This window comes from Pelmatolapia mariae, linkage group LG14 (assembly GCF_036321145.2).
Source record: "Pelmatolapia mariae isolate MD_Pm_ZW linkage group LG14, Pm_UMD_F_2, whole genome shotgun sequence".
NCBI lineage: Eukaryota > Metazoa > Chordata > Actinopteri > Cichliformes > Cichlidae > Pelmatolapia > Pelmatolapia mariae.
This window is the reverse complement of record NC_086239.1, coordinates 6,309,576-6,337,296: the sequence shown is the minus strand read 5'-3', so window position 1 is coordinate 6,337,296 and position 27,721 is coordinate 6,309,576. Positions and strand designations below refer to the sequence as shown.

The following is a 27,721-nucleotide window of genomic DNA, read 5'->3' as shown; positions in this document are numbered from 1 at the left end:
TAACTACACAAAGAATCTAAATACCTGTGCCCTCTGAACAGCCTCTGAAATACACAGTTTCAATACATTAAATTACTTCTATACATAAAACTGATGAGAATATTGGTGATTGCCTCTTATCTGTTGCTGTTCTCATTCTCATAGTTTCTCAGGGCAAAGCTCCTGCTGTCTATCACAGGTTCACAATGGCCCCAAAACGGAGAGAAGTCAATGCCATGATTAACAGATGAATAAATATGATTAATGAGATGAGTTTCTACCCTGACCTCTTTTAGCTGAGTGTCCAGATCACTCCTTTCACCTGCCATGTCAGTGAGAACCAGATATAACTGATAATCAGAAAGACAGAAAAACATAGGACTGTTTGAGTTCTTGGTGTACCTTTACCCATCACACAAATTCAAATACTGTTTTGGGAAGCCTCCAGGTCTTTCCTCAGTGCTGTCTCTTCTTTTCCAGCTGTGCTCAGCTCAGCCTGCAGTTTTTCAGCACTTCTCTCCAGCAGCTGCTTCCCTACTGACCGCTCTCCCCTGTGTGATGGAGGAGCTCTGCAGGAGGCGACCACAGTCCCCTTTGAGTCTCCACCTGACGAAAGAATTCCAGGATGGCTCATTGGTGTTAATGGTCAGTGTCATTCAAGTGTGCGGATAAAGAGTGCAGAGCACAGGCTGAGGACTCACAGCTTTTCCTGCAACTAAAACTTGTCTGTTAGCGCCACCTGCAGCTCACTATGAAAGTTGCGCTTTTGCGCTTGCTTGTCTGCACACTCTCAGCTTCAAACACATGGAGAGATGGAAAACATGTGTTTGTGTCTGTGTGTGTGCAGTACCTGTACATTCTCTTCTGTCAGTCAGCACAGAGCATAAATTACCAGGATCAATGAGTTTGCATCTACTGTTTCACACAGGAGGATCAGACTGTTAAATTGTTAGTGTTGGTGCTCCCACACTGATAGTTCAATTTTTTTTTCACTCAATCCATCTCTGATCACTCGTATTTGGAAAAACGTTCAACTAATTTCCCCCGTTCAAATCTTTTATTTGGGCAAGATACCACACATGCTTACAGGTTTTCCTGCTAACTAAATGCAACAGTTGCTACTAAAAAAAAAGCTATCAAAAAAAGGTTCTGTGATGGTAAAATGGACTTTCATTTGATCAGTGCTGGAAAGGATGGACTGAGTTTATTAAATTGTTTAAATCAGGCTTCTGGTAAAAAACTAATTGCAGAATAAGTACCTCATATCTTGGCTGCACACACTTCCTTGAACTTTGTGTGATTTGTTTTGCTTTGTATCTCATCAGCTTTTTTTCCCCTCCTTTTTGTCTGCTTTGGTGTGAAGTGCTTGGATTTGTATGGTCTAATAGAACTAGTGGAGTGTTGTATGTCTTTTACTGATATGCTTTTCTCTTTAATAACAGGGATAAAAGGGCTTGGTGTAAATAATTGGTTTTAGTCATAAATCCATCCATGAAGCCAAGCGTGGAAAAATTTAATGCAACTTTAAGTTTATTTAAATTTTGAATGCCCATGAATGTATAAAGTTTTATACAATTATTCCATGAAACATAGATGAAGCCTTGACTCTTTCTGTCACTGTGATGGTCATGGCCTGCACTCAGCACCAGCTCCTTTCTGCCCTCTTTCAGCAATTTCAGGTGGACCTATTGTGCTCTCTCTCTAATGTTCTGTCAAATATATGATGTTACAATAGTGGATTGTCAGATTAATTATGACGAAATTCCTGTGATCCATGAGTCCAGGCTTCAGACCAATCTATATAGTCAGTAACCACGTTTTTTTTTTTTTTTTCTACTTTTGGCTCTGTGTGATGACGGAGATTACGGATGTCCTTAATATGGTCATAAAGCTGAGGAAAAAAATATCCATTATATCTTCCCCTGAGATAAACAACAACATGAAGGCAAGCTTAAAATAATATTTTCATTCTGCCGCTTTTACTAAAACTCGTACTAAAAACTGTTAAATTTGTATATATTTTTTTCTAACTTTTGGAAAGAGCACCATTTCTCAATCAGCACTGATGCTAATTACAAACGTTCAATCAAATGGCACCATTACCAGTAAAACCACAAACATGAACAGCTTATCCTGTCATTGTAGTATTGTAGTATTATTGTCCCCAGTGCCCCAACCCTCCCACCCATCCCCTGCACCTCTGTGTGAGCTCGGTCTCTTGTTAAGCCTCCTGGAGCTGGTTCCGGAGCCTAATCACCTCCTCACTGGAGGCCCGCTGCTCTTCTTCTCTCTCTTACATCAGTGCTGCCAGCTGCCACAGCAAAGGAGCTGCACAGGGAAAAACTGAGAGAAGAAAAAAAATAAAAACATCTGGTTCAAACAAGAGCCAAATTCCAGCTCTTGTTTCTTTTAGAAAACAGCCATTGTTGTAACAAATCAATAAATTCCACCTTGTCTCATTTAACAGGATTACCTCTATTACCTGTGTGAGAATGACGCAGTTTTCTCTCAGTGTCCAAGTGGAAAATGGTGAGATTTAGGATGTGCAGCAGACTCCGAGTGTCACATACCACACTCACTAAAGAGAGCAATTTTTGCCACAACATGGTCTCCTCTCAGAAAGCCCAGCACTTCCTCTGGGGGCACTTACAGGTGCTGAGTGGGATTGATCCTCTTTAGGAATCCCTGGGTTTGATCCCTAGATATGATCAGTTGGGATGTGTTTGTAACAAGAGCTGCAGACTCTTCCTCAGCAAACAACAGGTGCTTGCTGCCTGTGGGCCCAACATCAAGGGACACCGCAAAATATGAATTTGCTTACTTTAGAACTATGTATCACATTTTAATAAAGAGTAAACCGATATGTGAAATTTAGGAGAGAGTATGACTTGTTAAGTATTCTTATACCTCTTTCCACAGTCAAACAGAAGAATACAGTAACATCAGATATCATCATGCATTCATATATATATGTGTGTGTGTGTGTGTGTGTGTGTGTGTGTGTGTGTGTGTGTGTGTGTGTGTGTGTGTGTGTGTGTGTGTGTGTGTGAAGGTTCTCAGTCATCCAGGTCATCGTAGTCTAAGGAGCTTGGAAAGAAAAGCATCTGGACTTCTTTAAGTTGCTTGAAGACGTTTCACCTCTCATCCGAGAAGCTTCTTCAGTTCTAAGGTCAAATGGTGGAGAGTCCCAGATTTAAACCCAGTGGGAGTATCCCCCCAAAAGAGGGACAAAAGGACCCCCTGATGATCCTCTACCTAATCACATGAGCCAAGGTGTGAAAAAGTGTGTGGGTGACCCACACCCTTTTTCAGGGTTTCGGGTGAGCTCATTGTGAAACCTGGCCCCACCCTATCATGTGATTTCCTGAGGTCAGATGGCCCAGGGTGTGAGTGGGCGTTAAGGCGTCTGGGAAGGGATCTCAAAACTGGATTATATCCCTTCCCAGACGCCTTAACGCCCACTCACACCCTGATATATATATATATACATACATATATATATATATATATATATATATATATATATATATATATATATATATATACATATATATCAGTACATGTTTTTAAGGTGGTAAATGTTAAAATACTCATAAAAATGTGAATAAAAACACGTCCCTAAATAAGTAAGGAGCAATTTCGAAACAAAGCGTTGCAATTCAATACTTTTTCAGTTCAGTCCTGCAGTAAACTGAAGAACCGAAACGGCCACTTAGAACTCGCGCTCGCCCCTCTGTGGCAGGTGTCCGCAATAGCAACCTGTAAACAACCGCTAGATGTTTTCACTTTCTATTTTGGGGAAGCAGTACCAAGGTTGTAAGAGCAGTCAGACATTTCAGATTAATCTTCCACACTCGGATCATTTTTATGGAAGACAAGGAGGCAACACGCACCTGCGGCCAGTGGTGAGTTCGTGTCATGTGACAGCTTTGTTTGAAGTGGAACTTTCATTTAAAAGTGCTTTTAAATGATTGATTACAGTTAATTTGATAACCGGAAAGTGAATGTGAATAAACCACCACGTAAGGTGAATAGATTGGTCGAAGTCAAAAAACTGAACAGAATGAGTGTCAGAATGGCAATTATGTCAGAAAGAAAGAGACACATTGTCCCGATCTGCTCATTTGATCTGCTCATCTGCTCAAAAGTCTTTGTTAGAAGTTTGCAAACCAAGTATGGTTTCGGTAACTGAAAATTGATATGGAACGGTAAAATGCTTTAAATCTGTTTTCTAAAGAGGGCTCAGTCTCAGAAAGCTAGAGCCAGTCCACTCTTTCACTGTGTATTAAGCCCATACTGTGCTCTGCTTCAGTTAAGCTGCTGCTAAATGGAAACTGCGTGAGTACGTCGCACAGTCTGACAGTTTATGTGAATCACAAGCAGTCTTAGTTTCGTTTTCAGGAAGGCTCTCCCTAATAAAGATATGACCTACTGTTACTGCTTCACTGGATAAGGTGTGTCTCATCTCTAACTGATTGTAAGCAATAATAAATCTGCAATTTTTCTCCTCTCGACCACCGAACACTTCCCTGTGCTTCTACTGTGTTAACACGTAGCAGGACAGTCCAAAAAAGAGAGTCCAGCTGTATTACAGGCAGGGCATACCTGCCACTTCCTATAGTAGCATTCAGTAGGACAGCTGAGCACAAAATGTGGTTCTCAGGTACATATTTTATTTCTGTGTTTGTTTTTGAATCTGACTTCCCTCGCTACAAAATGACATATGTCTTTCCTTCTTTTGTTGTTTAAGCCACAAAGAGGTCGCTGAAGCCAACTTTGCTCTACATGAGACGCACTGCAGCCGATTCCTGTGTCTCTGCCCGGACTGCAATGAATCAGTTCCCAGGGATCAGCTGAAGGATCACAGAGAGGAACAGCATGCAGAGGTACAAACACGGTGAAGCTGTTTATTCACACACATCCACTTCATGGAGATCATTTCAGCATTTCAGCACAGGCCACAGACAGAGTGCTGTCATTCCCTGCACGTTGGTACACCCTTTTCTACCTTTTGAGTATCAGCATGTGTCTGTGTAGTGAGCAATTTGCATATTTGCCAAACAAGTGACTGCTCCCAGGTTCAGTCCTGGGAGGAGATATGAATGCTTTTGGGGGTCATGTCAGGAAGATCATCAGGTGTAAAAAAAATGTGCCATATCAAACACTCCCTGGAGCTCCCTGCTGTGGTGACCCCTGGTGAATAAAAGGAAGCAGCTGAGAGTAGTTTTGTGTATCAGGATATGATGGATCCCTCAATTATTGGGCAAAATGTAGGTAACAACTCAACATGAAGGCAGTGAGATTTATGAGCTATTCGAGTGTTTACTTTGTTTTACTTTGTTTTAAAAAGAGTTGGTGTTCTCACGATGTGAAAAAGTAAAACACGACGCACAGACACAGCACCGTGCATTCTATGTAAATCTGCAAATTTGCTTGTTATCAGGTGAGCTGCTCCAAGTGCAACAAGAAGATGGAACGTTCTCAGCTGATGGATCATGAGGTAAATCCAACACCACCATTTAGGTAGACATTCAGACACATTAGAACAACATAGTGACAAATCTGCAGCTGTGGTCAGGTTACATTCACTCATCATCATGGGCATGGATGTCAAGGTGATTTGGGGCTTTTAATCATTTATTAAATCTATTTTGGATTTTCTCAAAGCCACACAGGCTCAAGACTACACATATACAGGCTCAAATATATACATGCACCCCACTAATATTTGATTAAAGTGCCTTAGCAAGTAGCACTTTGCACTCACTTTACTTTACTTTGAGTAAGTGGAGCTGAAGGTTGCACAATGTCCTTTAATTTTGACAAGTTTAAGCTCTAGCTTGCCATGAACTGGAAAGTGCTGTCCCCAGTGAAGACAGTCTCCATGGACTGAGAGGGTTATTACCGAAACAGAATCCACACCTTCATGCTCAAGTTATCCTAGTTATCAGTCTAACTGTGCTTTTCGCTGTCTCACAGGCTGATGAATGTGTGGAGCGTCTGCAGGCATGCCAGTTTTGTGACCTGGAGGTGCCGTCGAAGGAGCTGGACGGACACAGCTTGGTGTGTGGGAGCCGCACTGAGCTCTGCAGAGACTGCGGCTGTTATGTCAGACTGAGAGACCAGCCCAATCATGGCTTGACCTGCTCAGTCACTGAGAAGTCATCAAGTCCCCTACAAGCGACCAGCAGGGCACTCAAAGAGAGTAAGAGAATAATAGATTCAGCGAAAATCTCAGTAAACCTCAGTGTAATTTTATCTCCTGCTATTTAACGCTTGGCGTGCTTCTCTCAACAGCAGAAATATCAGTGAATTGTACCAGATGTATGGCATCATTTCCAGTTGCTGATATAGACGAACATGAGGTATTTAAAAGCATTATTTCACATATAAACACAGTTTATCAAGCTAAGCAGACTGCTTGTTAGCAGAAAATTGAAAGGATACATGGGGATTAAAGTCACACACATACACACAACAAAAAGACTAAAAATATAAGTAAACAGATATGACACTGGAGGAAAATATAGGAAGGCAAGTAAAAGATGAAAATGATAAGATAGAAGACATCACGTGTAGCTGAATCACTTAAAAACAAGTCTATAGAAATAAGTTTTAAAAGGCGATCCAAAGGAAGTCAGTGGTTCTTCTGGTCTGATCTCCTCAGGCTTCCTCATGCCCAAGAGAAGGGAGCTGCAAATACAGTAAATATGCGTATGATTATCTCCAGATCAGAGCATGAAAGTCTAGGTGCCTCTTCTATTTCATAAAAAGGAAGAATGTGAGGCTCAGAATTAAGGACTAAATCAAACTGAGCTCATAGATGTTGAGTAACAAGTTTAACATTTGTGTGCAGAGGGTCACATAGCTCTCAGTAATGTTTATGTCCTTTGAACAACACCTCATAGTACTGTATCACCCCAATAATACACTTTGCTGTCAGACTGCAGGCTTACTTGTGGTTCCTAGGGCATTTAAAAATAGAATGGGAGACAGAGCCTTCAGCTTTCAGGCCCCCTTTCTGTGGAACCAGCTCCCAGTTTGGATTGTGGAGACAGAAACCCTCTTTTCTTTTAAGATTAGGCTTAAAACGTTTTAGATAAAGCTTATAGTTAAGTTAGGATCAAAATCCTCCCTTAGTTATGCTGCTATAGATCTAGGCTGGTTCTGCCAGCGGTTTTTTCCTGTTAAAAGGGGGATTTTCTTTGCCACTGTCACCAAGTACTTGCTCATAGGGGGTTGTCTGATTGTTGGGATTTTCTTTGTATTATTGTAGGGTCTTGACCTTACTAGTGTATTTTTTTGCTCTTTATAAATAAAACCGAATTGAATTGAAAGAAAACAAACAAGGCATTGAATCAAACTGTTCACACTGATGATTGTTATTCTTCATATTAAGAAACATCACTCTACAATATTTACACTGTAAAGAGTCACTGTATAATACCTTTTTCTGTATTCCCCACAAAACAGATGGAGTGTATTACAACAACTAGGTGGGAATATGAAGTGGAAAAGCAGTCAAAGGGAGCATCAGAGGAGGAGTTGGAGGAGGAGTCAGAGGAGGAGTCGGAGGATGAGGTTGATTTCTCAAAAAAGGGGGGCACTCCCCAGCTGATGACCACCGACAAGGAATTAAACTTCTCAGACAGACCCAGCCGTGGCCCCTGGATCAATGGAGGCGACCCAGATCAAATCAGTACATGCCCGCATTGTCATCTGGCTCTGCCCGTCTCCACACTGCAGTGGCATGAGGTAATGTTTCTGAAGCACCAAGGATTTAACTGAAAATTTCTGAAATTTACCAATGGTAAGATGTTCCCCTCTACTCCTGTGTGTCTGTAGGTGAAGTGCAGACGTCACATATGCTTGAACTAGAGACAGAGCTCCTCAGAATGGAAAAGCTGCCCCCAAGAGCTTTGATCAACACCATAGGAGAGCGTACAGGCTTTGCAAGTGCACGTTTCAAACAGATCTTTAGGGTTCCTTCTGATGCTTTTATTAATGTTTACATTTTTTGTTTGTTTTTGAATTAAAGTACTTTACTCTGCATCTAAGTAAACTTCACACTCCTGATACTTACAGTCTATTAATTAAATGCACAGCCACTTGGTTCATGCTAACCACTTTATCCATCATATTCACAATTTCCACTGCTGTGTGTAAAAGAATGGATCAGTTGTTGCAAAAAAATCTCATAACTCTAAAATATTTTCATGCTCATATCATGTTAATATTCCAGCAGTGGTGATCACCTCACCTTTTGTTAGATGTGCGCAAAGCAGAGGAAGAGGGGACTGATGGGAAATGTGTGCTAAGAAGATACAGAGTAATGGGAGTGCCCATGAATCACTAACATGCTTCCACAGCTACAGTGTGATGCATTGACTGACCTTTCCACGCCAAAGGATATTTACATGTATGTGAGGCTTAGTCTATTGCTGACACCCAGAGCCCCGTGCACACTTTTGTCTGTTACCCTGTTAAGACTGCAAGCCTGAGGACTTTGAGTTTGAAGTACTTCCATGAATACCAATTGGTGAAATATGATATATAATTTAAAAAAAAAAAAAAACACCGCTTCTTTACAAACGAATATACACTCAATGTGTAACCTACATGATCTTCCGCTGTGAGATTTTTAAAGTTTATCGTCACATTTAAATCAAAAGGTTTCCTAAACAGGGCTACACCGCTAGTTCTGTTTTGGCAAGGGCAGAGCAGAGTGCCAAGACCTGGAAGCTAAGTATATGTTTGACTTCTGGTCATTTAGGCAAATGCTACTGACATATGTGGTAATATGTGCCATCAGGTTCCGTGAGCTTCCGTGTTAATAATGCCCAGATAATGTGGCTGACATTAAAGGGTCATCAGCAAATGCAGTTCCTCTGGGGATTCAGGCTATACAAGCTGGTGAAGGTGATCAGTAACTCTCTTTTACCTTAAATCAATCTTCTTTGGAGGTTAAATTTAAATATTACTTTTAGGTCTAATAAATTCAGTTTTTATTATCCTGTGTGTGGGCTTCATTCTTGGAACACTTTGCTGCAAAACAAAAAAAAAGCTATTATGTAGTTTGTAAATAAAAATAATCACAAGATTCTATGTGAGGTCAATTTTAATATTTTAGTGAGTGAAAATAAAGATTCAAACAGTTGTAAAAGAAAAATGATGCCAACCAACTGCTTAAAAGAGAAACAGGATCACAGATATTGTAAAGAAAATGACTGCATTTTGAAATACATCTGAAGTGCATATAATGGTCAGAATGTATGTATCCTGACAGGCTCCCTGAGCTGAGTGCAGATGACTTCGTCAATGTAGATAGAGCTGGCCTTCATATCGACATCCTCCTCCAGCCTCAGCTTGCAGCGCACTAGCGCCCTCTGCTGCTCCTGTGACTGAGCTGCTTCCTCACGCAGTCTGACAACACAGAGACAAAAAGACATCTCACAATGATGTGTGTCCCCTGCAGTAATATTCCCAAATACTGCACACGGTCACAAGGTTTGAGCTGTGCAGGACAAATATTTTACATCTGTTTTATTGCAGGCCATACTTCTTGATGTGAGAGGTGAGGTGCTGGATTTCAGTGAGGAGCTGAGCCTGGGCTAGATCGTAGCACTGCTCCTTGCCGGGCCTCTGGAGACGCATAGCCAGCCGGGTCTTTGCCAGATTCAGGGAATGCTCATTCTCTGTGATGGCCACTTGAAGATCCTCTCTGAGCCTCTCCTGGCTGGATATCTCAGACAGAATCTAGAGGGAATACAGGTGTCACACCAGAGGCAGCCAAGATTCACAATCTGCAGTGAAATGATTTCAAACGAATTCTACTATGAAGTTAACATTCTAACATTTTATTAGTCTGTTCCTCTGTTGTAACTAGCAGATATATGTGTCTTTGCACTGCACACATAAGGTTAGCTTGCTAATACACTTTGCTAGCATTAGCTGTTTACTTTGCACTCTATCCTCTCATCAAAATATGGTCACCTCTGGGACCAAAATACTAAGGTACTGTGCAAGATGCTACTCTTGAGGCCTCAAAAATGCAAATCCAATGATGACGCCACAGTTGTTATGTCTGTTTTTCATGTACACTCTATGATTCAGTTCATCTGCACTCTAAATCTTTGATCTACTGGGGACAAAGTTTGATGTGATTCACATCTTTTTGGCACTCTGACTAGAGGAGAGCCCTCTGGTTACATACAGACACATTTTGCTCTGCACCTGTTGATCCTCCTGGAAATGAAAACTAAAGTGAGAGGTTTGTTTAGCAGCGTACCTGCAAATGTGGACTTTCATCAACATTCTGAATGAAACAGAGTTTTGAAGTCAGGGAGTAATCCCTGGACACAGCTTGGAATGAAAAGGGGGGGGGAAAAAACAAAACGCTTGGACACTGCTAGCACGGGGCTCCCACACAAACGCAAAGCAGGAGATGAAGCATAGCTGAATATGTTTCCAAACCAACTTCATTCTAAGCCATCTTCCCTTTGGTTTCACCTGCAGAAGTGCCAAGGTAGGTCTCCCCTGCAGAATTGGTTTTCGCTGCGTCAGGAGTACGCGCTGGGCTGTTCAAATCACAGACAATCAGTATCCCACATTCTTGATTTTTAGTTCACACACACTTGTCGTAATGACTAACTACTCCTGACATTTTGGAGATGTTAGCTCTTTATACAGTAAAGTTACAGTGGGATACAAATAACATCAGGCTGATCCTGCCAAGATTTGTTCCCCCGGTTCAAATCACGGACAATCAGTATCCTACAGTTGTTTATGTTTTTGAACCCATTTTGCACAGAGAGGCATTTTTTGAAAAATGTATTGATAGCATACAGGGAAAGACCATCTCCGAATCGAGGAGGGGGCCTAAGGGTACATCTTTCGCCATCTTACAATGCTGTGATTGCAGCCATTCCCCAACTCTCTGTGAATGGTACTCATGGCCATTGATCAGTGGTCTTTGATCAGTGGGTTTTGGTCAGTGGTTGTTGATCAATGGTCATGAGAATTTGATTATGATTATGAGAATTTCCTTATGATTAAGGAACTGACCTCCCAGCCCATTGTTCCTTCAGTGGGCTGGTTTCAGTCATTATGCAAATGTACTGTTTATAAGATTTGAGGAAACCTGCAGTCAGCTGAGACTGAAGAAGTCACTTGGATGAGTGACGAAACGTTTCTCCCACAAAACGCTACGTCCAGATGAACAGAATCAACTTTTGGAGATTGCTATCAATGTTGAATATTATTACACAGGAAAAAAACAACTACACGTAAAATAATCACACCGCGACGCCTCTGCCTTTCTAAATGGAGGGACAGTAACTACGTGTGTGTATGTAAGCGTGTAAAACCTGAAGATAGTCAGATTAACAGTATTTTGTCTCTATCTGCCATTCTGCAATTCATCTCATGTAAACAATAACGTGGCGCACAGCATGACGTGAAAAAAGGCACATACCTTTGACGTTGTGTGATGAACTCTGTATTCCTCGTCCACACGTAAACGCAAAAAAGGAGTTTTTAAAAATCTCCGTTTTCGGTGATTCGAAATGCCGTTTACGTATGGACGAAACAGCTGCGTTTTCAAAAATACCCGTGTAGGTGTGGACGTAGCGTAAAAGAGTTAGTAGTTTATTTTATTACCACCTGTAATTTAATGCAGATTACTTGTATTTGCTTAATTGTTTACTAAATGTTTGAGGTGTGAAATAAACCGCAATGGAGCAAAATATGGGTGTGTGTGTGGTTGGAGGATGTGTTTGTGTGTGTGTGCACGCGGGGGTGGGGGGCGCGAACATTTTTCTTGTAAAACAAAGGGGGGCCTAGCAAAAAAAGTTTGGGAACCACTGGGTTAGGGTAACATTAAGGGTTTTGTGCTTGGCACTCATGGTTTAACTTACAGGTCAGAGGCCCTGCAAAGCATTCATTTGAGTGAATATCCTCACAGATATGGCCAAACAAATACACCTGTGTGTGCACCTCCCTCCACAAATGCAGGCGAGGTCAACTTTTGTGCAAATACGTGAGAATATGAAAAATGTGGGAAATGCACTGACTCAGGTCACCACAACACACGTGCTAACTTTAAAGCAGAACAGAAAATGATTTGAAACCAGTCATTTCTTTCATACCTGGCAGAATGATAAACACAGCATTACATCTGCTTCCTTGTATATTACAACAAGCACTCAGTCTAACAAACCCCCCTGCCCTACCTCGGGCAGTTTCTCTTCCATCTGGCTCTTGGCAGACTTGATTTCCTGGATATGTGTCTGGAAGGCAGTTGTTGTAGCCTGGAACTGCTTCTGCATGTCAGCAGCTGTCTGCTCCAGGACAGACTGCACCAGGACCCTCATGGACTCAGAGTTGGACTTCTGGTGCTCTGCTTTAGCTATGTTGATATCTGAGATGTTCTCCCACTGCTTTGGAGTCACTGTCAAGCTAAGAAAAACCAAATGACGCAACTATCTTTTTAACATTTCTTGACTTTCGTTTTATGCAGAAAACTAATCACAGCATCATTTTAGACCTCAAGTAGGAAAAACAAATTCAAGTCTGAAAACTTTTTCTACATGTTTCTGTGTTAAACAAGAGGTTCACCTAGGCAGACCGGTGCTCTTAGTTGTGGACAGCTGCAGGTTACCGATGGAATGGGTGGTCATTACAACACAGGAGTTGTCAATGTGCTGGGCCTCAGATTTCTCCTTCAGATCCTTCTCTAAATGGTACTTGGCAGATCGGTTCAGTCTGGAACAAAACAGCAGACTTTCACATTGGTTGGCTGAGTAGCAAACCCAAAGCCTCCATGTGCTTTTATTAAGCCCTCGAAATCGAATTGAGCCCAATTTTCTTACCGAATCTGTTCACTCATCTGCTCCACTGTACGCTCCAGGAGGGAAGCCACTCCCTTGAGAACCTCCTGCTCCTTCAGCAGCTCTCTTTCCACCTCATCCTCCACCCTCTCAGCCGGGGCACGTTTCATCCTGCAGATCATCAGCCTAATGTTAGCCTTAGCTAGGAGGTGCATCTTTACACAGAATTAGGGCTGACATTAGTTTCTTTAAAATGTATGCTTCAATCATTTCCTGGACTCTTTGGTAACATTATTATTATTATAAACTTGTAAACATTTATAATAATAAATCATTTTTCTTCCTCACCTCTCCTCCAGACAGAGAACAGTGACTCTCAGAGGCTCTTTGGTGCCCTCCAGAGCCTTCACAACACTGCTCTGTAAAGTTATAAGAGCATCAGTCTCCAGAATGACCTCCTCCAGCTTTAGCTCCAATTCCTTTATCAGAAACTGGATATCTCTGACCCGCTGATCTGGACAGCAGAATTAAAAAAAAGAAAAAAGAAAGAAACATTACAATTCACCTCCATAGTCTTTCATTCTGTGTTAAATATTCATTTTTGCTTACCGAGTCGCTTTTTGTCATCATTTTGCATGCGCCGCCATGCTTTGTCAGTCTCCAGGATCAGCCCTTTACACTCTGCCCTGAAGAGCTCGGAGTGATTCAGCATAACCTCAATGTTTTTCAAATCGGGTCCCGCACCCAGCTGGGAGCTGTGGTCCGGGAACGACATCGTTCGCCACTTGGTAGTGAGTATGAGCAGGAAGGAGGAACATTAACAAGCAAGTGGGAAGAAATGTGGCTGCTGATTGTTACAGAGAAATTAAAAAATAACACCAGAGGAAAGTGCCCATGACACTCTGCTGGGTCTACTGAACACCAGCTAAACACCTCTATAAGAATACCAAACACTTAATATCACCCTGTACAACTGCACTGCTGTAAAAAGGAGTCTAAAAAGCTTCTTAAGAGAAGTCTTGAGTTAATGCAGCCTGAGACTGTGTCCTAAAAAATGATGCAAATGCATACAGCCTGTTTTCTGTCCTGTCTCCCTCCCCTCTACATTAGCAGATGGATTTTCATAGTCAGCCGGCCATTAAAAAGCGAATGAACAGAAACACAGTCAAAATGAAAATAACAGCTTCCGTTAACCCCCCGGTCCGGACGATTCAAAACATACCAGTAAAAGAGCAAAACGAGAAACTTCAATCGGATATCACAGAGTTTCCGACGGGTTAACTTAACAAACGACAGGAGCCTAGCGTTTATGATATATACCACTAGAAGAGTCCGTTTTAATGTCCTCTACCTTATGCAGAAGTTAAGCAAAACAAGTGGTTACCATAGCAACGGCTACTAACACCTCATCAGACGCCGCCGGTAAACCACTGGAGTACTGTTACATAACAACACTCAACTATGGAGAAGCGGAAGAGTCACGCGCATCGAAATAAAGCGTTTTAAAAATGTACTGTGCATTAAAATTATACATCAGTAAATTAAAGTAGATCAGATTCAATTTCATTTACAAATTCAGTTTTAATTTCGTATTTTTGTTTAGGCATTAACATTATAAATTATTGTTTAACTAATAAAATAAGAGTAAATAATATAAATATTTCAAATTTAAGGATGTTATGATTTAATAATGTTATGAAAAATAATTGTGCAAAAAAATCTAAATCCTAATTTCAAAAAACATTTTTGAATTCCAATTTAAAAAAAAAAAAGATTTTCAAAATCTTTTAAAGATGTAATTTATTAAATAAGTGGATTCAAGGATCGAATTAGGAATAAAGATGTTTGTTTGTTTTTCTGACATTTGAAAGGGTGATCCCACCCCTTATTTTCAGATCGATCCCTTTCCTCTTAGCTATCGGATTAACTATCATAATTTAGCTTTAAGATTAACTACAGGACTAGCTACGTAATTCGCGTATGGTATATGTGGCAAACGTACAGACATTCTTTACTTTAAAATTAGGTCTTTAAAGGATGTGTCTATCAGAAACTCACAATAACTTCTGTTGAGAGCTCCAGCAGATTTTCTGTGTACAGGCTGTAATTAGCTGACCTGTGCTGCTACTCCTCTGAAGTTTCCTGCTCTTTGTGGATTTACAAAACTGAATTTAACAGAATGTAACCCAAAATTTAACAAGCTAACCTGGCTGATTTCCATTCCTTACACTGACATTATACTGTTTATACTAATTTTATACTAGGCACTAAACAGGTATAAAGGTGAATATCAGTAAATGAAACTAAGCATTATCAGTATAAATTCAAAATATCTCTGCTATAATTTATGTAACATAACTATGACCTGAGCACCACAGTCGCTGTGCACCAGTCGCCACAGTACACCAAGTTACAGCAATGATTTATTAATGTAGGGCCTACCTTACAATATAAAGCACCTTGAGGCGACTGTCGTTGTGATTTGGTGCTACAGCGTATTTACTGAACCTCTGAATAAGAATCAGTTTGTTTTGCAGGATGTTTCAAAATATTAAAAAAAAACTTTACTTTACATCATATAATACAGATCTAATATTTGATTGAAAAAAATAAATTAAAGGTCTACTTTACATTTCCAGTAAGCAGTGCTTACCTTTAAATATAACTTGAAAGATTATATTTAAAATTATCTGCAGTTTTATAAAACATTATTCTCTTTACTCCCATTATTTCCTTTAACTTATCCCTCTTCCTTGATCTTCTGTCCCAAAAATGCAGTTCTCGAAAGTTGCTATCCACTTTAATCCTTAATCCACTCTAATCCTAGCACTACAGATTGTAGAGGAAATATCGTTTTGCCGCTTTCATTTTTGTGTGTGTGTAATAATCACTGGTCACGCTATAAGACTGTCATTGTTCACCTCCGTTAGATTGATATGAGTTTGTTGTTAAAAGACTGGTAAATAAAGGCTTCCCTCTAATGTGTTAAACCCAAAGTAATGAACCCATTTTTAAAATGTAAGGAAATTACAGTAAAAGTACAGATATTTTGTCAAGGGGTGGAAGGAGCCAACACGAACGCAGATCTCACCCAGAGGTTGGCCATAAGATGGACTTCTTCTCTTCAGCTGCCCAAAAAAGGCTCTTGATCAAAACAAAAACAGACCTTCCGTAGTAAAGGCAAAAGAAGCTTTCCTCAAAAAAGAAAAATTCCACCTGCTACTCTGGAGGAGTTGTCACCTCTATTGGATACACTGCTGGAACACAGTAAAGCTGTGGGTTGTGGGACTGACCCATAATTTTTTATATAAGGGGTCTAGATTTATGCCAGAAGTGCATTGCCATGCAAATAATTTGTATTTACTCAATATGTACTTACTAAGTACTACTGCTCAAAAGTTAAATAAAGAAACAAATAAAGATTTGCCTTTTTTAAAATTAAAACCACTTTATAGAGAATCACAACAGTTACAATGTAGAATCAATGTCATTTATAGTGACAAATGACAAAATTTTTTGAAAAAAAATCTCACTATATATACACAGCACAAGACTTTTAAGAGCATTTAACAAGAGCACGCTTCATTTTTCCCTGGTTGTACTACCACACTGGGGCACATGTTCACCAAAATGCAGCAAAGCCTCACTATCTTATCCAGAAGGGTCAGCTCTTCACCCTCACATGGAAGAAGTAATATGATTGGCATGGTGGTATGTTTGAGGCAGGGATTTTGGAGTGCCCCATGTGTAGCGTTGGAACCCAGTCAGGATTTGTATCGTCAATTTCATAGGCTGGTTTGCCTGCAATAACGCTGAATAATTAAATAGAACATAGTTCTGCAAAATCACTCACTAGGATGTTTGTTCTAATTTGCTATGGCCTCAGAGTGCATCGAAAATAAAATTAATAGGCTATAAAGAGTAATATGAACTTATTTAGAACTTACCCGAATGAAAATGTCTGGAACACACCAACAGATATCTGGTGATGGTAGAGAGCTCGATATCAGCTCGTCTCACAGCTGCTGTACAGGATGGTGGCCTTTTTTCCAGGTGGGGAAACAATGAAAAGATAGCCCATTTTTAAGCGTATTCTCTTGCCGATCGTGCGATCTAACATTACAACCGACCACACAGAAGGTACGAACCATAGCTAATGTTATTCAATTCAATTTTATTTGTATAGCGCCAAATCACAACAACAGTCGCCTCAAGGCGCTTAATATTCTAAGGTAGCCCCTACAATAATACATACAGAGAAAAATCTAAGAATCAAATGACCCCCTATGAGCAAGCACTTTGGCGACAGTGAGAAAGGAAAAGCTCCCTTTTAACAGGAAGAAACCTCCGCCAGAACCAGGCTCAGGGAGGGGCGGCCATCTGCTGTGACCAGTAGTGGTGCGAGAAGGAAAACAGGATAAAGACATGCTGTGGAAGAGAGACAGAGGTTAATAACAATTACAATTCAGTGCAGAGAGGTCTGTTAACACATAGTGAGTGAGAAAGGTGACTGGAAAGGAAAAACTCAATGCATCATGGGAATCCCCCAGCAGCCTATGCCTATTGCAGCATAACTAAGGGAGGATTCAGGGTCACCTGATCCAGCCCTAACTTTAGCAAAAAGGAATGTTTTAAGCCTAATCTTAAAAGTAGAGATAGTGTCTGCCTCCTGAATCCAAACTGGAAGCTGGTTCCACAGAAGAGGGGCCTGAAAACTGAAGGATCTGCCTCCCATTCTACTTTTAAGTATTCTAGGAACAACAAGTAAGCCTGCAGTGCGAGAGCGAAGTGCTTTAATGGGGTGGTATGGTACTACAAGGTCATTAAAATAAGATGGGGCCTGATTATTTAATACCTTGTATCTGAGGCCAGGATTTTGAATTCAATTCTGGATTTAACAGGGAGCCAATGAAGATTCAAGATTCAAGATTCAAAGTGTTTATTGTCATGTGTCACAAGAGGAAAGGCATTTCTTTGTGCAATGAAATTCTTTCTTTGCTGTCCACCCACAGGTGCCGATTAATATATACAATAGAAATAGAACATATAAATACAAATAGTACAAATAAATAGCTGAAGACAGAAAATGAGACAAAATATGGAGATTTGAAACAGATGTGTGCAAAAGAACTATAGCTTAATATGCTGGCTTAATATGTAGGATGACCAGACGTGCAAAAAAATAATTATTACTGTTCAAAATGGGTCAGCTGTCCAAGAGTCTGATGGCAGTGGAGAAGAAGGAGTTAGTTAGTCTGGATGTTCTGGATTTCACTTCTAAACCTTCGTCTCGAGGGCAGAAGTGTGAACAGTCCATGTTAGGGGTGTGTGGGGTCTTTGAGGATGCAGGCAGCTCTCCTCTGGACTCTGCGATGGTAGATGCTCTGCAGAGAGGGCAGCAGAGTTCTGATGATCTTCTCCGCGGTTGTTATCACTCTCTGCAGGCGTTTGCGGTCCATAGCAGTAGTGCTGCCGTACCATGCAGTGATGCAGCTGGTCAGTATGCTCCCTACAGTGCAGCTGTAGAACCTGCTGAGGATCTTGGCCGACATACCAAACTTCCTCAGCCTCCTCAGGAAATACAGCCACTGCTGAGCCTTCTTGACCAGCTGTGTGGTGTTCAGTGACCAGGTGAGGTCCTCCGAGATGTAGACGCCCAGGTACCTAAAGCTGCTCACCCTCTCCACTTCAAGGGCCCGGATAAACAGGGGTGGGTGAGGCCTCCTCTTCTTCCTCGTGTACACTATCATCTCCTTTGTCTTGTCAGTGTTGAGGGTGAGGTTGTTGTCCTCACACCATGACACCAGACCGCCCACCTCTCTCCTATAAGCCGCTTCGTCCCCTCCAGTGATGCGACCGATCACTGCAGTGTCGAACTCCAAAATGATGTTGTCTTTGTTGGAGGCGACACAGTCGTGGGTGTACAGGGTGTAGAGGATGGGGCTGAGGACGCAACCTTGTGGGACGCTAGTGTTTGTAATAATGCTGGCTGAAGTCCTGTTGCTGATCCTGACAGACTGAGGCCTGCCAGTCAAAAAGTCCTGTAGCCAATCACATAGGGTGGGGTGGAGGCCGAGTGTTGCCAGCTTGTGAGTGAGTTTGTGTGGGATGGCAGTATTGAAAGCGGAGCTGTAATCAACAAAAAGTACCCTGATGTATGAGTCTTTGTTTTCCAGGTGGGAGAGTGAATAGTGAAGGGCAGCAGCGATGGTGTTTGACGTGGACCTATTGGACCGGTAGGCATATTGCAGGGGGTCCAGAGTGTCTGTGATGTTGCCCTGGATGTAGGCCAGCACCAGTCTCTCAAAACACTTCGCAATGATTGGAGTGAGTGCAACTGGTCTATAGTCGTTCAGGCAGGTGGCTGGGGTTTTCTTGGGGAGAGGGATGATGGTTGTGGCCTTGAATGTGGGGACAGTGTTCTGGCATAGGGAGAGGTTGAAGATGGAGGTAAGAACCTCCACCAGCTCATTGGCACAGGCTTTAAGAGCCAATATAGGAGAAATATGCTCTCTCTTTCTAGTCCCTGTCAGTACTTTTGCTGCAGCATTTTGGATTAATTGAAGGCTTTTCAGGGAGTTTTTAGGACTTCCTGATAATAATGAATTACAGTAGTCCAGCCTGGAAGTAATAAATGCATGAACTAGTTTTTCAGCATCACTCTCAGACAGGATATTTCTAATTTTAGAGATGTTGCGCAAACGGAAGAAACCAGTCGTACACATTTGTTTAATATGTGCATTAAAGGACATATCTTGGTCAAAAATGACTCCAAGGTTGCTCACAGTGTTACTGGAGGCCAAGGTAATGCCATCCAGTATAAGAATCTGGTTAAATACCATATTTCTAAGATTTTCAGGGCCGAGTACAATAACCTCAGTTTTATCTGAATTAAGAAGCAGAAAGTTAGCGATCATCCAGGTCTTTATGTCTTTAAGACATTCCTGCAGTTTAACTAATTGGTGTGTGTTATCTGGCTTCATGGATAGATAGAGCTGGGTGTCATCAGCATAGCAATGAAAATGCATACTATGTATTCTGATGATACTGCCTAAGGGAACATGCAGGGTTGGACTGGGACAAAAAAAAAAAAAAATCGGCCCGGGCATTTTGACTAGAGACGGGCCAACCAGGTATTACAGGAAAAGCCATAAAGCCTTTGAATGAAAACAGACGCTGTTGTGACAGTGATGTACACCCTCTTGTTGGTATATGTATGATTTCTATACATTTTACATCAGATAAAAACTTTGGTTGTAAGATTCAGATAATTATTTAATAAAAGCTAGACATTTTAAATGAGAATAAAAAAGAAAAGTATATCTTTGTGCCCCCCTTTCCCTGTTAATGCCCTACCTGGCCCCCTGGCAAAACTTTGCTAGACCCGCCCCTGCACAGTTACCAGCTGTCAGCTACTTAGAAAAGGATCCTGGTGTTATTTGTCTCTCAGAAACGGTTTATAACTTCCCTTCAACTCATTCATGTCACCTAAAAGGTAAACCAGGAGTTATTGTAACTGACTGTAAAAAGTCAGCACAACGAAAATAAACTACACCTAAATTTGGTTTATATCTGACCCAGATAGACTGCAAGTCATAACTTCTTACCTGAAATTCAGTTCACCTGACACTCGGACCGGCGGCCGCCTCCTCCTGCCTCTCCTTCCCTCATCCACCCGCTGGCCTCTGTGGAAGCTCTGCCATAGCCACCACCAAACAACTGAGTTATTTTTACACATCGGCCAGCATCTGGCCATATCATCTGGCCAATCCACCAGAGGTGGTGGATTGTTCATGCCATTACAAAAAAACACATCGGCCCATAAAAACGAAAAATCACCATCGGCCCACCGGGCAAATGTCTGGTATGCCCGATGGGCAGTCCAGCTATGGGAACATGCATAATGTAAACAGAATTGGTCCTAGCACTGAACCCCGTGTCCATTTACATGAACACATTGGAGTCTATTAGGTAGATATGATACAAACCCCTGCAGCACAGTACCTGTAATACCTACAGCATGTTCTAATCACTCTAATAGGATATTATGGTCAACAGTATCGAACGCTGCACTGAGGTCTAGCAGGACAAGCACAGAGATCAGTCCACTGTCAGAGGCCATTAGAAGATCATTTGTAACCGTCACTAAAGCTGTTTCTGTGCTGTGATGAGCTCTGAAACCTGACTGAAACTCTTCAAATAAGCCATTCTTCTGCACATGATCTGTTAGCTGTTTGACAACTACTCTTTCAAGGATTTTTAATATGAAAGGAAGGTTGGAGATTGGCCTATAATTAGCTAAAACTGCTGGGTCTAGAGATGGATTTTTAAGTAAAGTGTAACGTGAGGGTTCACTAGATGGTTTGGAATCTCTCTGAATAATTAGGAACAGCAAGATGGAGACGGATAACTTTTTAGCAGCCTCTTTACTCTCAGCACACAGCAACAACAACCCACACTTCCTGTGTGCCGCCCTCATGAATACTTCACTGGCCTCTCAGAAGCCAGGAAATCTCATACTCAGATCAAAACAGGGAAAACAACTAGGTAGGTATAACACATACTTATTACTGGTTTGAACATGCATGTCTAAACATTCAAACGTGTCAACATGTAAATATCAAAACACGTAACCACCAAATAGCTACATAACTAGCTTCATAACCTTTGTAAACACCTCTTTGTATATCAAATTAGATTTAAATTTACTTCTACACTTTACATTTTCCTCCCCCCTCACATAAGAAACGTCCCCGTTTCCCTACAGAAAAAGGAAAAACAACATGCTGCAAGCAAAGGGGACAACAATAAAACAACAGCAAAACCAAAAACAAGTTCAGTTCAAAACATAGTCCTCGAGGTATCTGGGAGGCACAACTTGACGTCTCCCACATCGCCGTGAAACACCAGATCCTCGATGAGGAGTTGAGGGGACAATGTCTGATTGGTGTATCACCACATGGCCAGAGGGGGAAGTCGTTACAGTCTCAGACTGAGGAGAAGGGGACAAAGGAGAGTGGGAATGGGGTCGTGACTGGTTTAGAGGTGGTGGCTGACAAACCTGAGGGTCTGATGAGGTTGCAAGGCTGCGGCCCTGAACATTCCAGCTCCCTTTAGCTGCAGATTTTGAAGCTGTGACGGGCAAAGCACCTGATAATGCAGTCAATTGTGGAATCTGGGGCTGTACAGGTATGTCACCAGCAGGCGAGTTGATTCCACCTTTAGGGACAGGTGCATTGTAAGGCCTGAGACGATTGTAGTGAACAATTTGAGTCTTGTCTGATTGGTCCAGGAGGTAGCGAGTCCTGTACGTGAGTTTTCTCCATCTGTTCCAAGGCACTCCAATATCTCAAAGGGGCCCTTCCAATGTGGAGCAAGTTTCTGCTTTGCTGTAGTGGGGTCATTTAACCACACCAAGTCACCCGGAACATAAGGAGTGTGTTTGATGCCCCTATCGTACAGGTGTTTCAGCTGGTTGTGGGCACAATCTCTGTTCCATGCAGCAGTGCTGAAGGCAGACTGAAGTCTCTGAGTCAACTGGGTGACGTAGTCAGCAGGAGAAGCAGAAGTAGATGATGCTGGCATGATGCTGGCAACAGCATATTAGCAGGCATCCGTGCCTCATGTCCATGTGTGAGAAAGAATGGCGTAAACCCCATGGTAGAGTGAGGACTGGTGTTGTAAGCCAAAGCAACTTGACTGAGGCAGTCATCCCATTCGCCAGGCTGCTGAAGGAGTAACTTAGCTAACTGGTCAATAAGTGTTCGGTTGAACCTCTCGACCATCCCATCACATTGAGGGTGATATGGGCTGGTCCGTGTCTTCTGGATGCCTAGCAGCTGACACAGGTGTTTCACCAGGTCAGATTCAAATTGACGTCCTTGGTCCGTGTGCAGCATTTCAGGGACGCCATGCTGACAGATGAAGTTGTCAAACAGGCATTTTGCAACTGTTGTGGCACGTTGGTCTGGGATAGCATAGAGATTGACATATTTCGAGAAATAGTCTTGAACAACGAGCACATACCTGTTGCCACGACTCGTAATGGGGAGTTCAAGTATGTCAACTGCCACCTTTTGAAATGGCTCCGCAGCAACAATCGTTTTCATTGGAGCTCTGTGATGAGGTGTGGGATTCCGTCTGGCATCACATGGAGTGCATTGTGTGCACCATATTCTGATGTCACGTGACATGAATGGCCAGTAATATAGCTGCTGAGCACGTTTCAGGACCTTATCTGCTGATAGGTGACCGGACACTGGGTTGCCGTGCAGCAGCTGTAGGACAGTGTCTTTTAAAGATTCAGGAACAACCAACTGATGCAACACTGACTTTTGGGATGGGTTGAAAGCTTTACGACAAGGTAAGCCATTGTGAAAGGTAAGTCTAGAGTACTCATGCCATAGCACTTTTTCCTGAGGTGGGCATTTTTTCATACGCCAGTAGGGTGGTTTCCGACCCTTAGCTTTCCAGCCAATGACTTCTGACAGTACAGGATCTTTTTGTTGTTCACTTTTGAGATCATCTTCAGGCAGCTCAAGCACAAATGTGGAAAGTCATCGCATGGAATGTGTTTTTGGTCAGTACTGCAGGGACTATGGTTGGGCGGGCCTGCAGGACCAAACAACTTGCCTGTGTCGATGAGGAGCGCAACGTAGTTAAGAAAAGGCTGGTCCAGATTTTGGCAGACAAAGAAAAAGTGGGCAAAGAGCTCACACACTACAAAGAAATTGTGTTTCAGCAGCAACAAAACATAAAACAGCTGGAAACTGAAATTCAAATGGGTTCAATTCAAAGACAAACGATTGAAGGACAAAAACAGGAAATTGACCGTCTGATGGAGCAGGTAAAGGACCTGCGTGAGGAGAATTCCTTAAAGGTTGCCACTGAGCTGCACAAATACGCTGCAAAAACGCAGGATAAAATCTTCTCGCAGTGGCGATCAAACAGACTTAACGCTAAAAGAAAAATGCACATGTCCAGTCATGCATTAGTATTTGAACAGCGCCGCAGGGACCGCCTGTTATGCAAATATAAACAACTGGTCACAGAAAAGGACAAAGAAATTAAAGAACTGCAGTCAACGCTGAATCAGGAGGCTGCACTTCAAAACAAAGATGCCGTACAGAAACTCCGCAGATGTGAGTGGGAAAATCGCGACCTCAAAAAGCAGTTAGAAACAACACAGCGAATCCTTTCTGTATATGAGGCTAAGAACAGCAGCCTTGTTGAAGAAAATAAACAACTGACACTTGAGGTGAGCGCAAAGCACATCCCGCTACCTCAGATTTCCACCAAGGCCAAGTCAAACTGTATGGCAAAATCATATCTGCAGTCTGATGTTGGGCGCTCAACCAGATTCATCTCCAGCATTCCTCAAAAGACAGAAAAAAAGGTTTATCACCTCCCTCCTCTTCTAGGCAAAAGTTCGGCATTGCAGAACTTAAGCAGCAGACCCTCCAGGTTATCCAGCAACTCTCCAAAGATTTTGCAACAGACACCCAAAATTAACCAACACACCCCCATAATTAAGTAATAGACCCCGTCAGCAGGGTTATCACAATAGTAAGAAACCTGCTGACCTGTTCCCACACCAGAAAGAACGATTTTAAACAATCATTTCCTTTCATACATTGAAAAAAATAATTAGTTGTTAGACTGGTCAACAAACAAACTGATTTTTTCTCAAATAAAACTCAATCATTAAGGGATATGGTTAAAAACAATACTAAAAATACACTGAGGCAGTTACATCTCTAACCCAGGAGGTCCTGTATTTATCGTAACACCAAAAATAGTAGACAACAATAAATAATAACATCTGTTTGCTGTGAGGAAGTGACATGAACACATTCCATCTGTGTCACTACCTCACCCCCAACCAGTCGCGGCAGATGGCTGCCCCTTTCTGAGCCTGGTTCTGCCGGAGGTCTCTGCCTGTTAACAGGCAGTTTTTCCTCCCCACTGTCGCCAAGTGCTTGCTCATAGGGGGTCCTCGGATTGTTGGGGTTTCTCTGTAATATTGTGGGGCATTTACCTTACAATATAAAGTGCCTTCTTGCAGCAGCTTCTTGTGAACTGGCACTTTGCAAATAAAATTTATTGGACTGAACTGATTTTCTTTTTGTTTATTAAGTCTGAGTGGTTGTATTTGAGCACTTTTGATCTACTTCGTATTGCGTGAATGGGTGGATGACTGGATGTGTAAAGCGCTTTGGGGTCCTTAGGGACTAGTAAAGCGCTATACAAATACAGGCCATTTACCATTTACTTCTATTTATTGTATTCATTCCTTAAAACAAGGTAACAATTCTAAACTTTCCACTGTGATCCTAATACCTTAGCAGAAAGCAGAGGTAGGAAGTGCCAAAGTACAAATACGTAGTTACTGTACTTAAGTTAATTTTCAGGTATCTGTATTTTCAGAATCGGAAAACTTTAATTTTGCATGAGTATTTTTTTTTTCTGACAACTTTTAACTTTTACTCCCTACATTACCTTTAAAAGATATGGGAGTAGAAAGAAAAGGTAGTGGAATTTCTGGCTTTCAAGCCCAAATAAAGACATTGAACAAAGAAAAGGGGACCCTGAAGCAAAACTTAAGCCAGGGTTTGTAACGTGACATTACGTGCCAGGATTTTTGGTTGAGGCGCCATTAGTGTGGGCCAAACAAAGCACTAACAACTGAGAGGAGCGAAAGCACACAAATAAACAACTTATTGTTGGCGCTGTCACTTGGTGTTCGCTTTCTCTGTGGTAGAGTATCACTTCCTGTTAGTGGTGTCCGATATTGCATATCTTGGTATCAATCCGATACAAAGTAAATATTCGCCAGTATCGCCGATATCGATACCGGCACTTTTCAATAAATAAGGTGGATGCATCATTGAATTGCTTAATCTCAATTAATTTTCATGACCTTAAGTGTTTTTTGTGGTTTTTCCTTTTTTATTATTAAATAGTTAAAACCCAGGACATAATTAGGACAAAGTTTATAATTAAATAGAGAATGCTTTATTATTGTGGCTGGTCTGTGATACCGCTGCAGGTAGACTCACCAGCACTGCGTCTACAATCATGCCTCACTGGCTTAAAACCTGTGTTGTTGTTGGTGGTGATGTGTACGGCTGCAGCGTTGAATGTACTGTTACAGAAACCGTGTTATTATTGGAAGGGTGGACAGCACGCGGGGAAGGACTAGCTCGGGGCGAGCCGGAGGCTGGCGCGCCAGCAGGACCTACCAAGCTGGAGACGGAGGTGCGCGGGGGTCCTGCATGTCGGCCGACTGCTCATCTGCCTGTGAGCCCTGGCTCACTTCCACTCCTGCTGCACAGTCGCTGCTTGCCACGTGGGTGGCCACCGGACCGCTGGATGAGCGGGCGGCACCCGGAACCACCTCTTCACCAGCGCCGCTAGATGTGGAGGCGACTGCCAGAGCGGACACTTCCCCGTGGCTTGGCCAGGGCCTGGGGCACCGATGGTCCCGGCTGATTCTGTTGCCTGCTCACGGAGGGGGGAGTAGGTGCAGTTGAGATGGACTCACCTGGACGACATCTACAATCACGCCTCGCTGCTTAAAACCTGTGCTCTGCTTGTGCTGTTGTTGTTGGTGGTGATATGTACGGCTGGCAGCGGGAGAGCTGCAGCCATTGAATGCACTGTTACAGCAACCGTGTAATTACTGTAAGAATAAATGATAGCCCCACATAAGGACACTGCCACCACCATGTTTCACTGTAGGCACCGTGCATTTCTTTTTGAAATTCTCACCTTTACGACGCCATACAGTTTTGAAACCATTAGTTCCAAAAAACAGTGATCTGTGTCTCATCACTCCAGAGTATAGAGTCCCAGTAGTCGTCATCTTTTTCAGCATGGTCCCTAGCAAATTCACCCCTAGAATTTTGTGATATTTCTCTTCCATGTGGAGCCATCGCTGACAGCATGAAATGGGAAGGGCTTGGCTTTGTTAAGTAATTCCCTTTTATCGTCACCTGCCTGCTGGGCACCTCTTAAATGAATCATTAGACTCACCTGTGGTTGAATGCCTGTTAATTCAAATTTTGTAGTCTTAAGTGTGGCTTTTCTCCTAAGACTTTAATTGGGGTGTGCTCATTTTTGCGACATGGGCTTGAATTAATTTGTTAGGAAAATCATTTTTTTGTGTGTTCAAATTCATAAATCTTGTTCGCATTCAATGGCCCACATTTGTGGGAGTATTTTTTAGTATAGTATCTCATAGAAAATGTTGATTGTGAAAGGAAACTAAAGGTTTTCTGACAAATGTAGTGGGGTGTACTCATTTATGCTAAGCACTGTATATCTGCTAATTAGTGCTAAGTGATGGACAATATACTCAGAAAAACGGAGGCCTAAACTTCTTCGGTGGGCTGTACCACACAGCAAGCCACTGTCAATTAATTTCATTAAAAATTCAAGACAGACTGACAGAACAAACACAGTTGAGTGGTTCAGTTCAGTGACTCAGTGAGGCCTTGCAGATGGCTGCCAGCCAGCCTGTCAGTCAAAGCATACACTTTAAAGGAAATTCAGAACCACTAGCAAGAAATTTAATGCAGAAGTATAATCATTTAAAGTAGAAATATTAAAGGTGATAGTATAAATGTAACTGAACATTAAAGATTCCAAAAATGCTACGTACCAAAATAATATTACGTTTTAGGTGACAATTGTAGATGCCCATATTAAACAAATGCTGATGTGTTTGTCAGTAATCCCTGTGAGCCAAAATCTTCTTTAAAGCTGAGGAGCTGATTTTTTTATTCTTTTTTTTACTTTAGCAAAGTCCAAGAATACAAGTATGCACCTGGAAATGAGGACAGCAGATGCACTTTGAAACTGAAAAGACAAGTGACACCCACTGAACCAAGAACAAACACACTGGTTTAATCTTG

At 42.0% G+C, this 27,721-nt stretch overlaps 2 protein-coding genes across 3 annotated transcripts; one reads left to right on the top strand and one right to left on the bottom strand.

The window, feature by feature from the left end:
• The first annotated feature begins 3,783 nt into the window (after positions 1-3,783).
• On the top strand, positions 3,784-8,960 carry xaf1 (XIAP associated factor 1). Of its 2 annotated transcripts, none has more exons than XM_063493711.1 (7): positions 3,784-3,884; positions 4,730-4,865; positions 5,423-5,479; positions 5,959-6,184; positions 6,280-6,344; positions 7,453-7,734; positions 7,825-8,960. In XM_063493711.1, the coding sequence occupies exons 1-7, from the start codon at positions 3,847-3,849 to the stop codon at positions 7,855-7,857; spliced, it is 837 nt and encodes a 278-aa protein (XP_063349781.1). In that variant the 5' UTR covers positions 3,784-3,846; the 3' UTR covers positions 7,858-8,960. The 2 variants fall into 2 exon arrangements, with proteins under 2 accessions (XP_063349781.1, XP_063349780.1); XM_063493710.1 differs by having other exon boundaries at positions 6,277-6,344.
• A 282-nt stretch (positions 8,961-9,242) lies between these two features.
• On the bottom strand, positions 9,243-13,581 carry tekt1 (tektin 1). Its single transcript, XM_063494304.1, has 7 exons — positions 13,416-13,581; positions 13,155-13,320; positions 12,849-12,977; positions 12,595-12,741; positions 12,210-12,435; positions 9,539-9,735; positions 9,243-9,402 (listed from the first exon to the last, which is right to left on the bottom strand). The coding sequence occupies exons 1-7, from the start codon at positions 13,579-13,581 to the stop codon at positions 9,243-9,245; spliced, it is 1,191 nt and encodes a 396-aa protein (XP_063350374.1).
• Between the last annotated feature and the right edge of the window lie 14,140 nt (positions 13,582-27,721).

Bases quoted from the DNA above. Each gene is read 5' to 3' on its own strand.
- xaf1 (XM_063493710.1), top strand. From the start codon at position 3,847: ATGGAAGACAAGGAGGCAACACGCACCTGCGGCCAGTG. The intron at 5,480-5,958 runs GTAAATCCAACA...GCTGTCTCACAG, and splicing joins CTCAGCTGATGGATCATGAG to GCTGATGAATGTGTGGAGCG. The intron at 6,185-6,276 runs GTAAGAGAATAA...TTCTCTCAACAG, and splicing joins CAGCAGGGCACTCAAAGAGA to CAGAAATATCAGTGAATTGT.
- tekt1 (XM_063494304.1), bottom strand. From the start codon at position 13,581: ATGTCGTTCCCGGACCACAGCTCCCAGCTGGGTGCGGGACCCGATTTG. The intron at 13,321-13,415 runs GTAAGCAAAAAT...TCTGCTGTCCAG, and splicing joins TGATGACAAAAAGCGACTCG to ATCAGCGGGTCAGAGATATC. The intron at 9,736-12,209 runs GTAGGGCAGGGG...TATTCCCTCTAG, and splicing joins TGGAAGAGAAACTGCCCGAG to ATTCTGTCTGAGATATCCAG.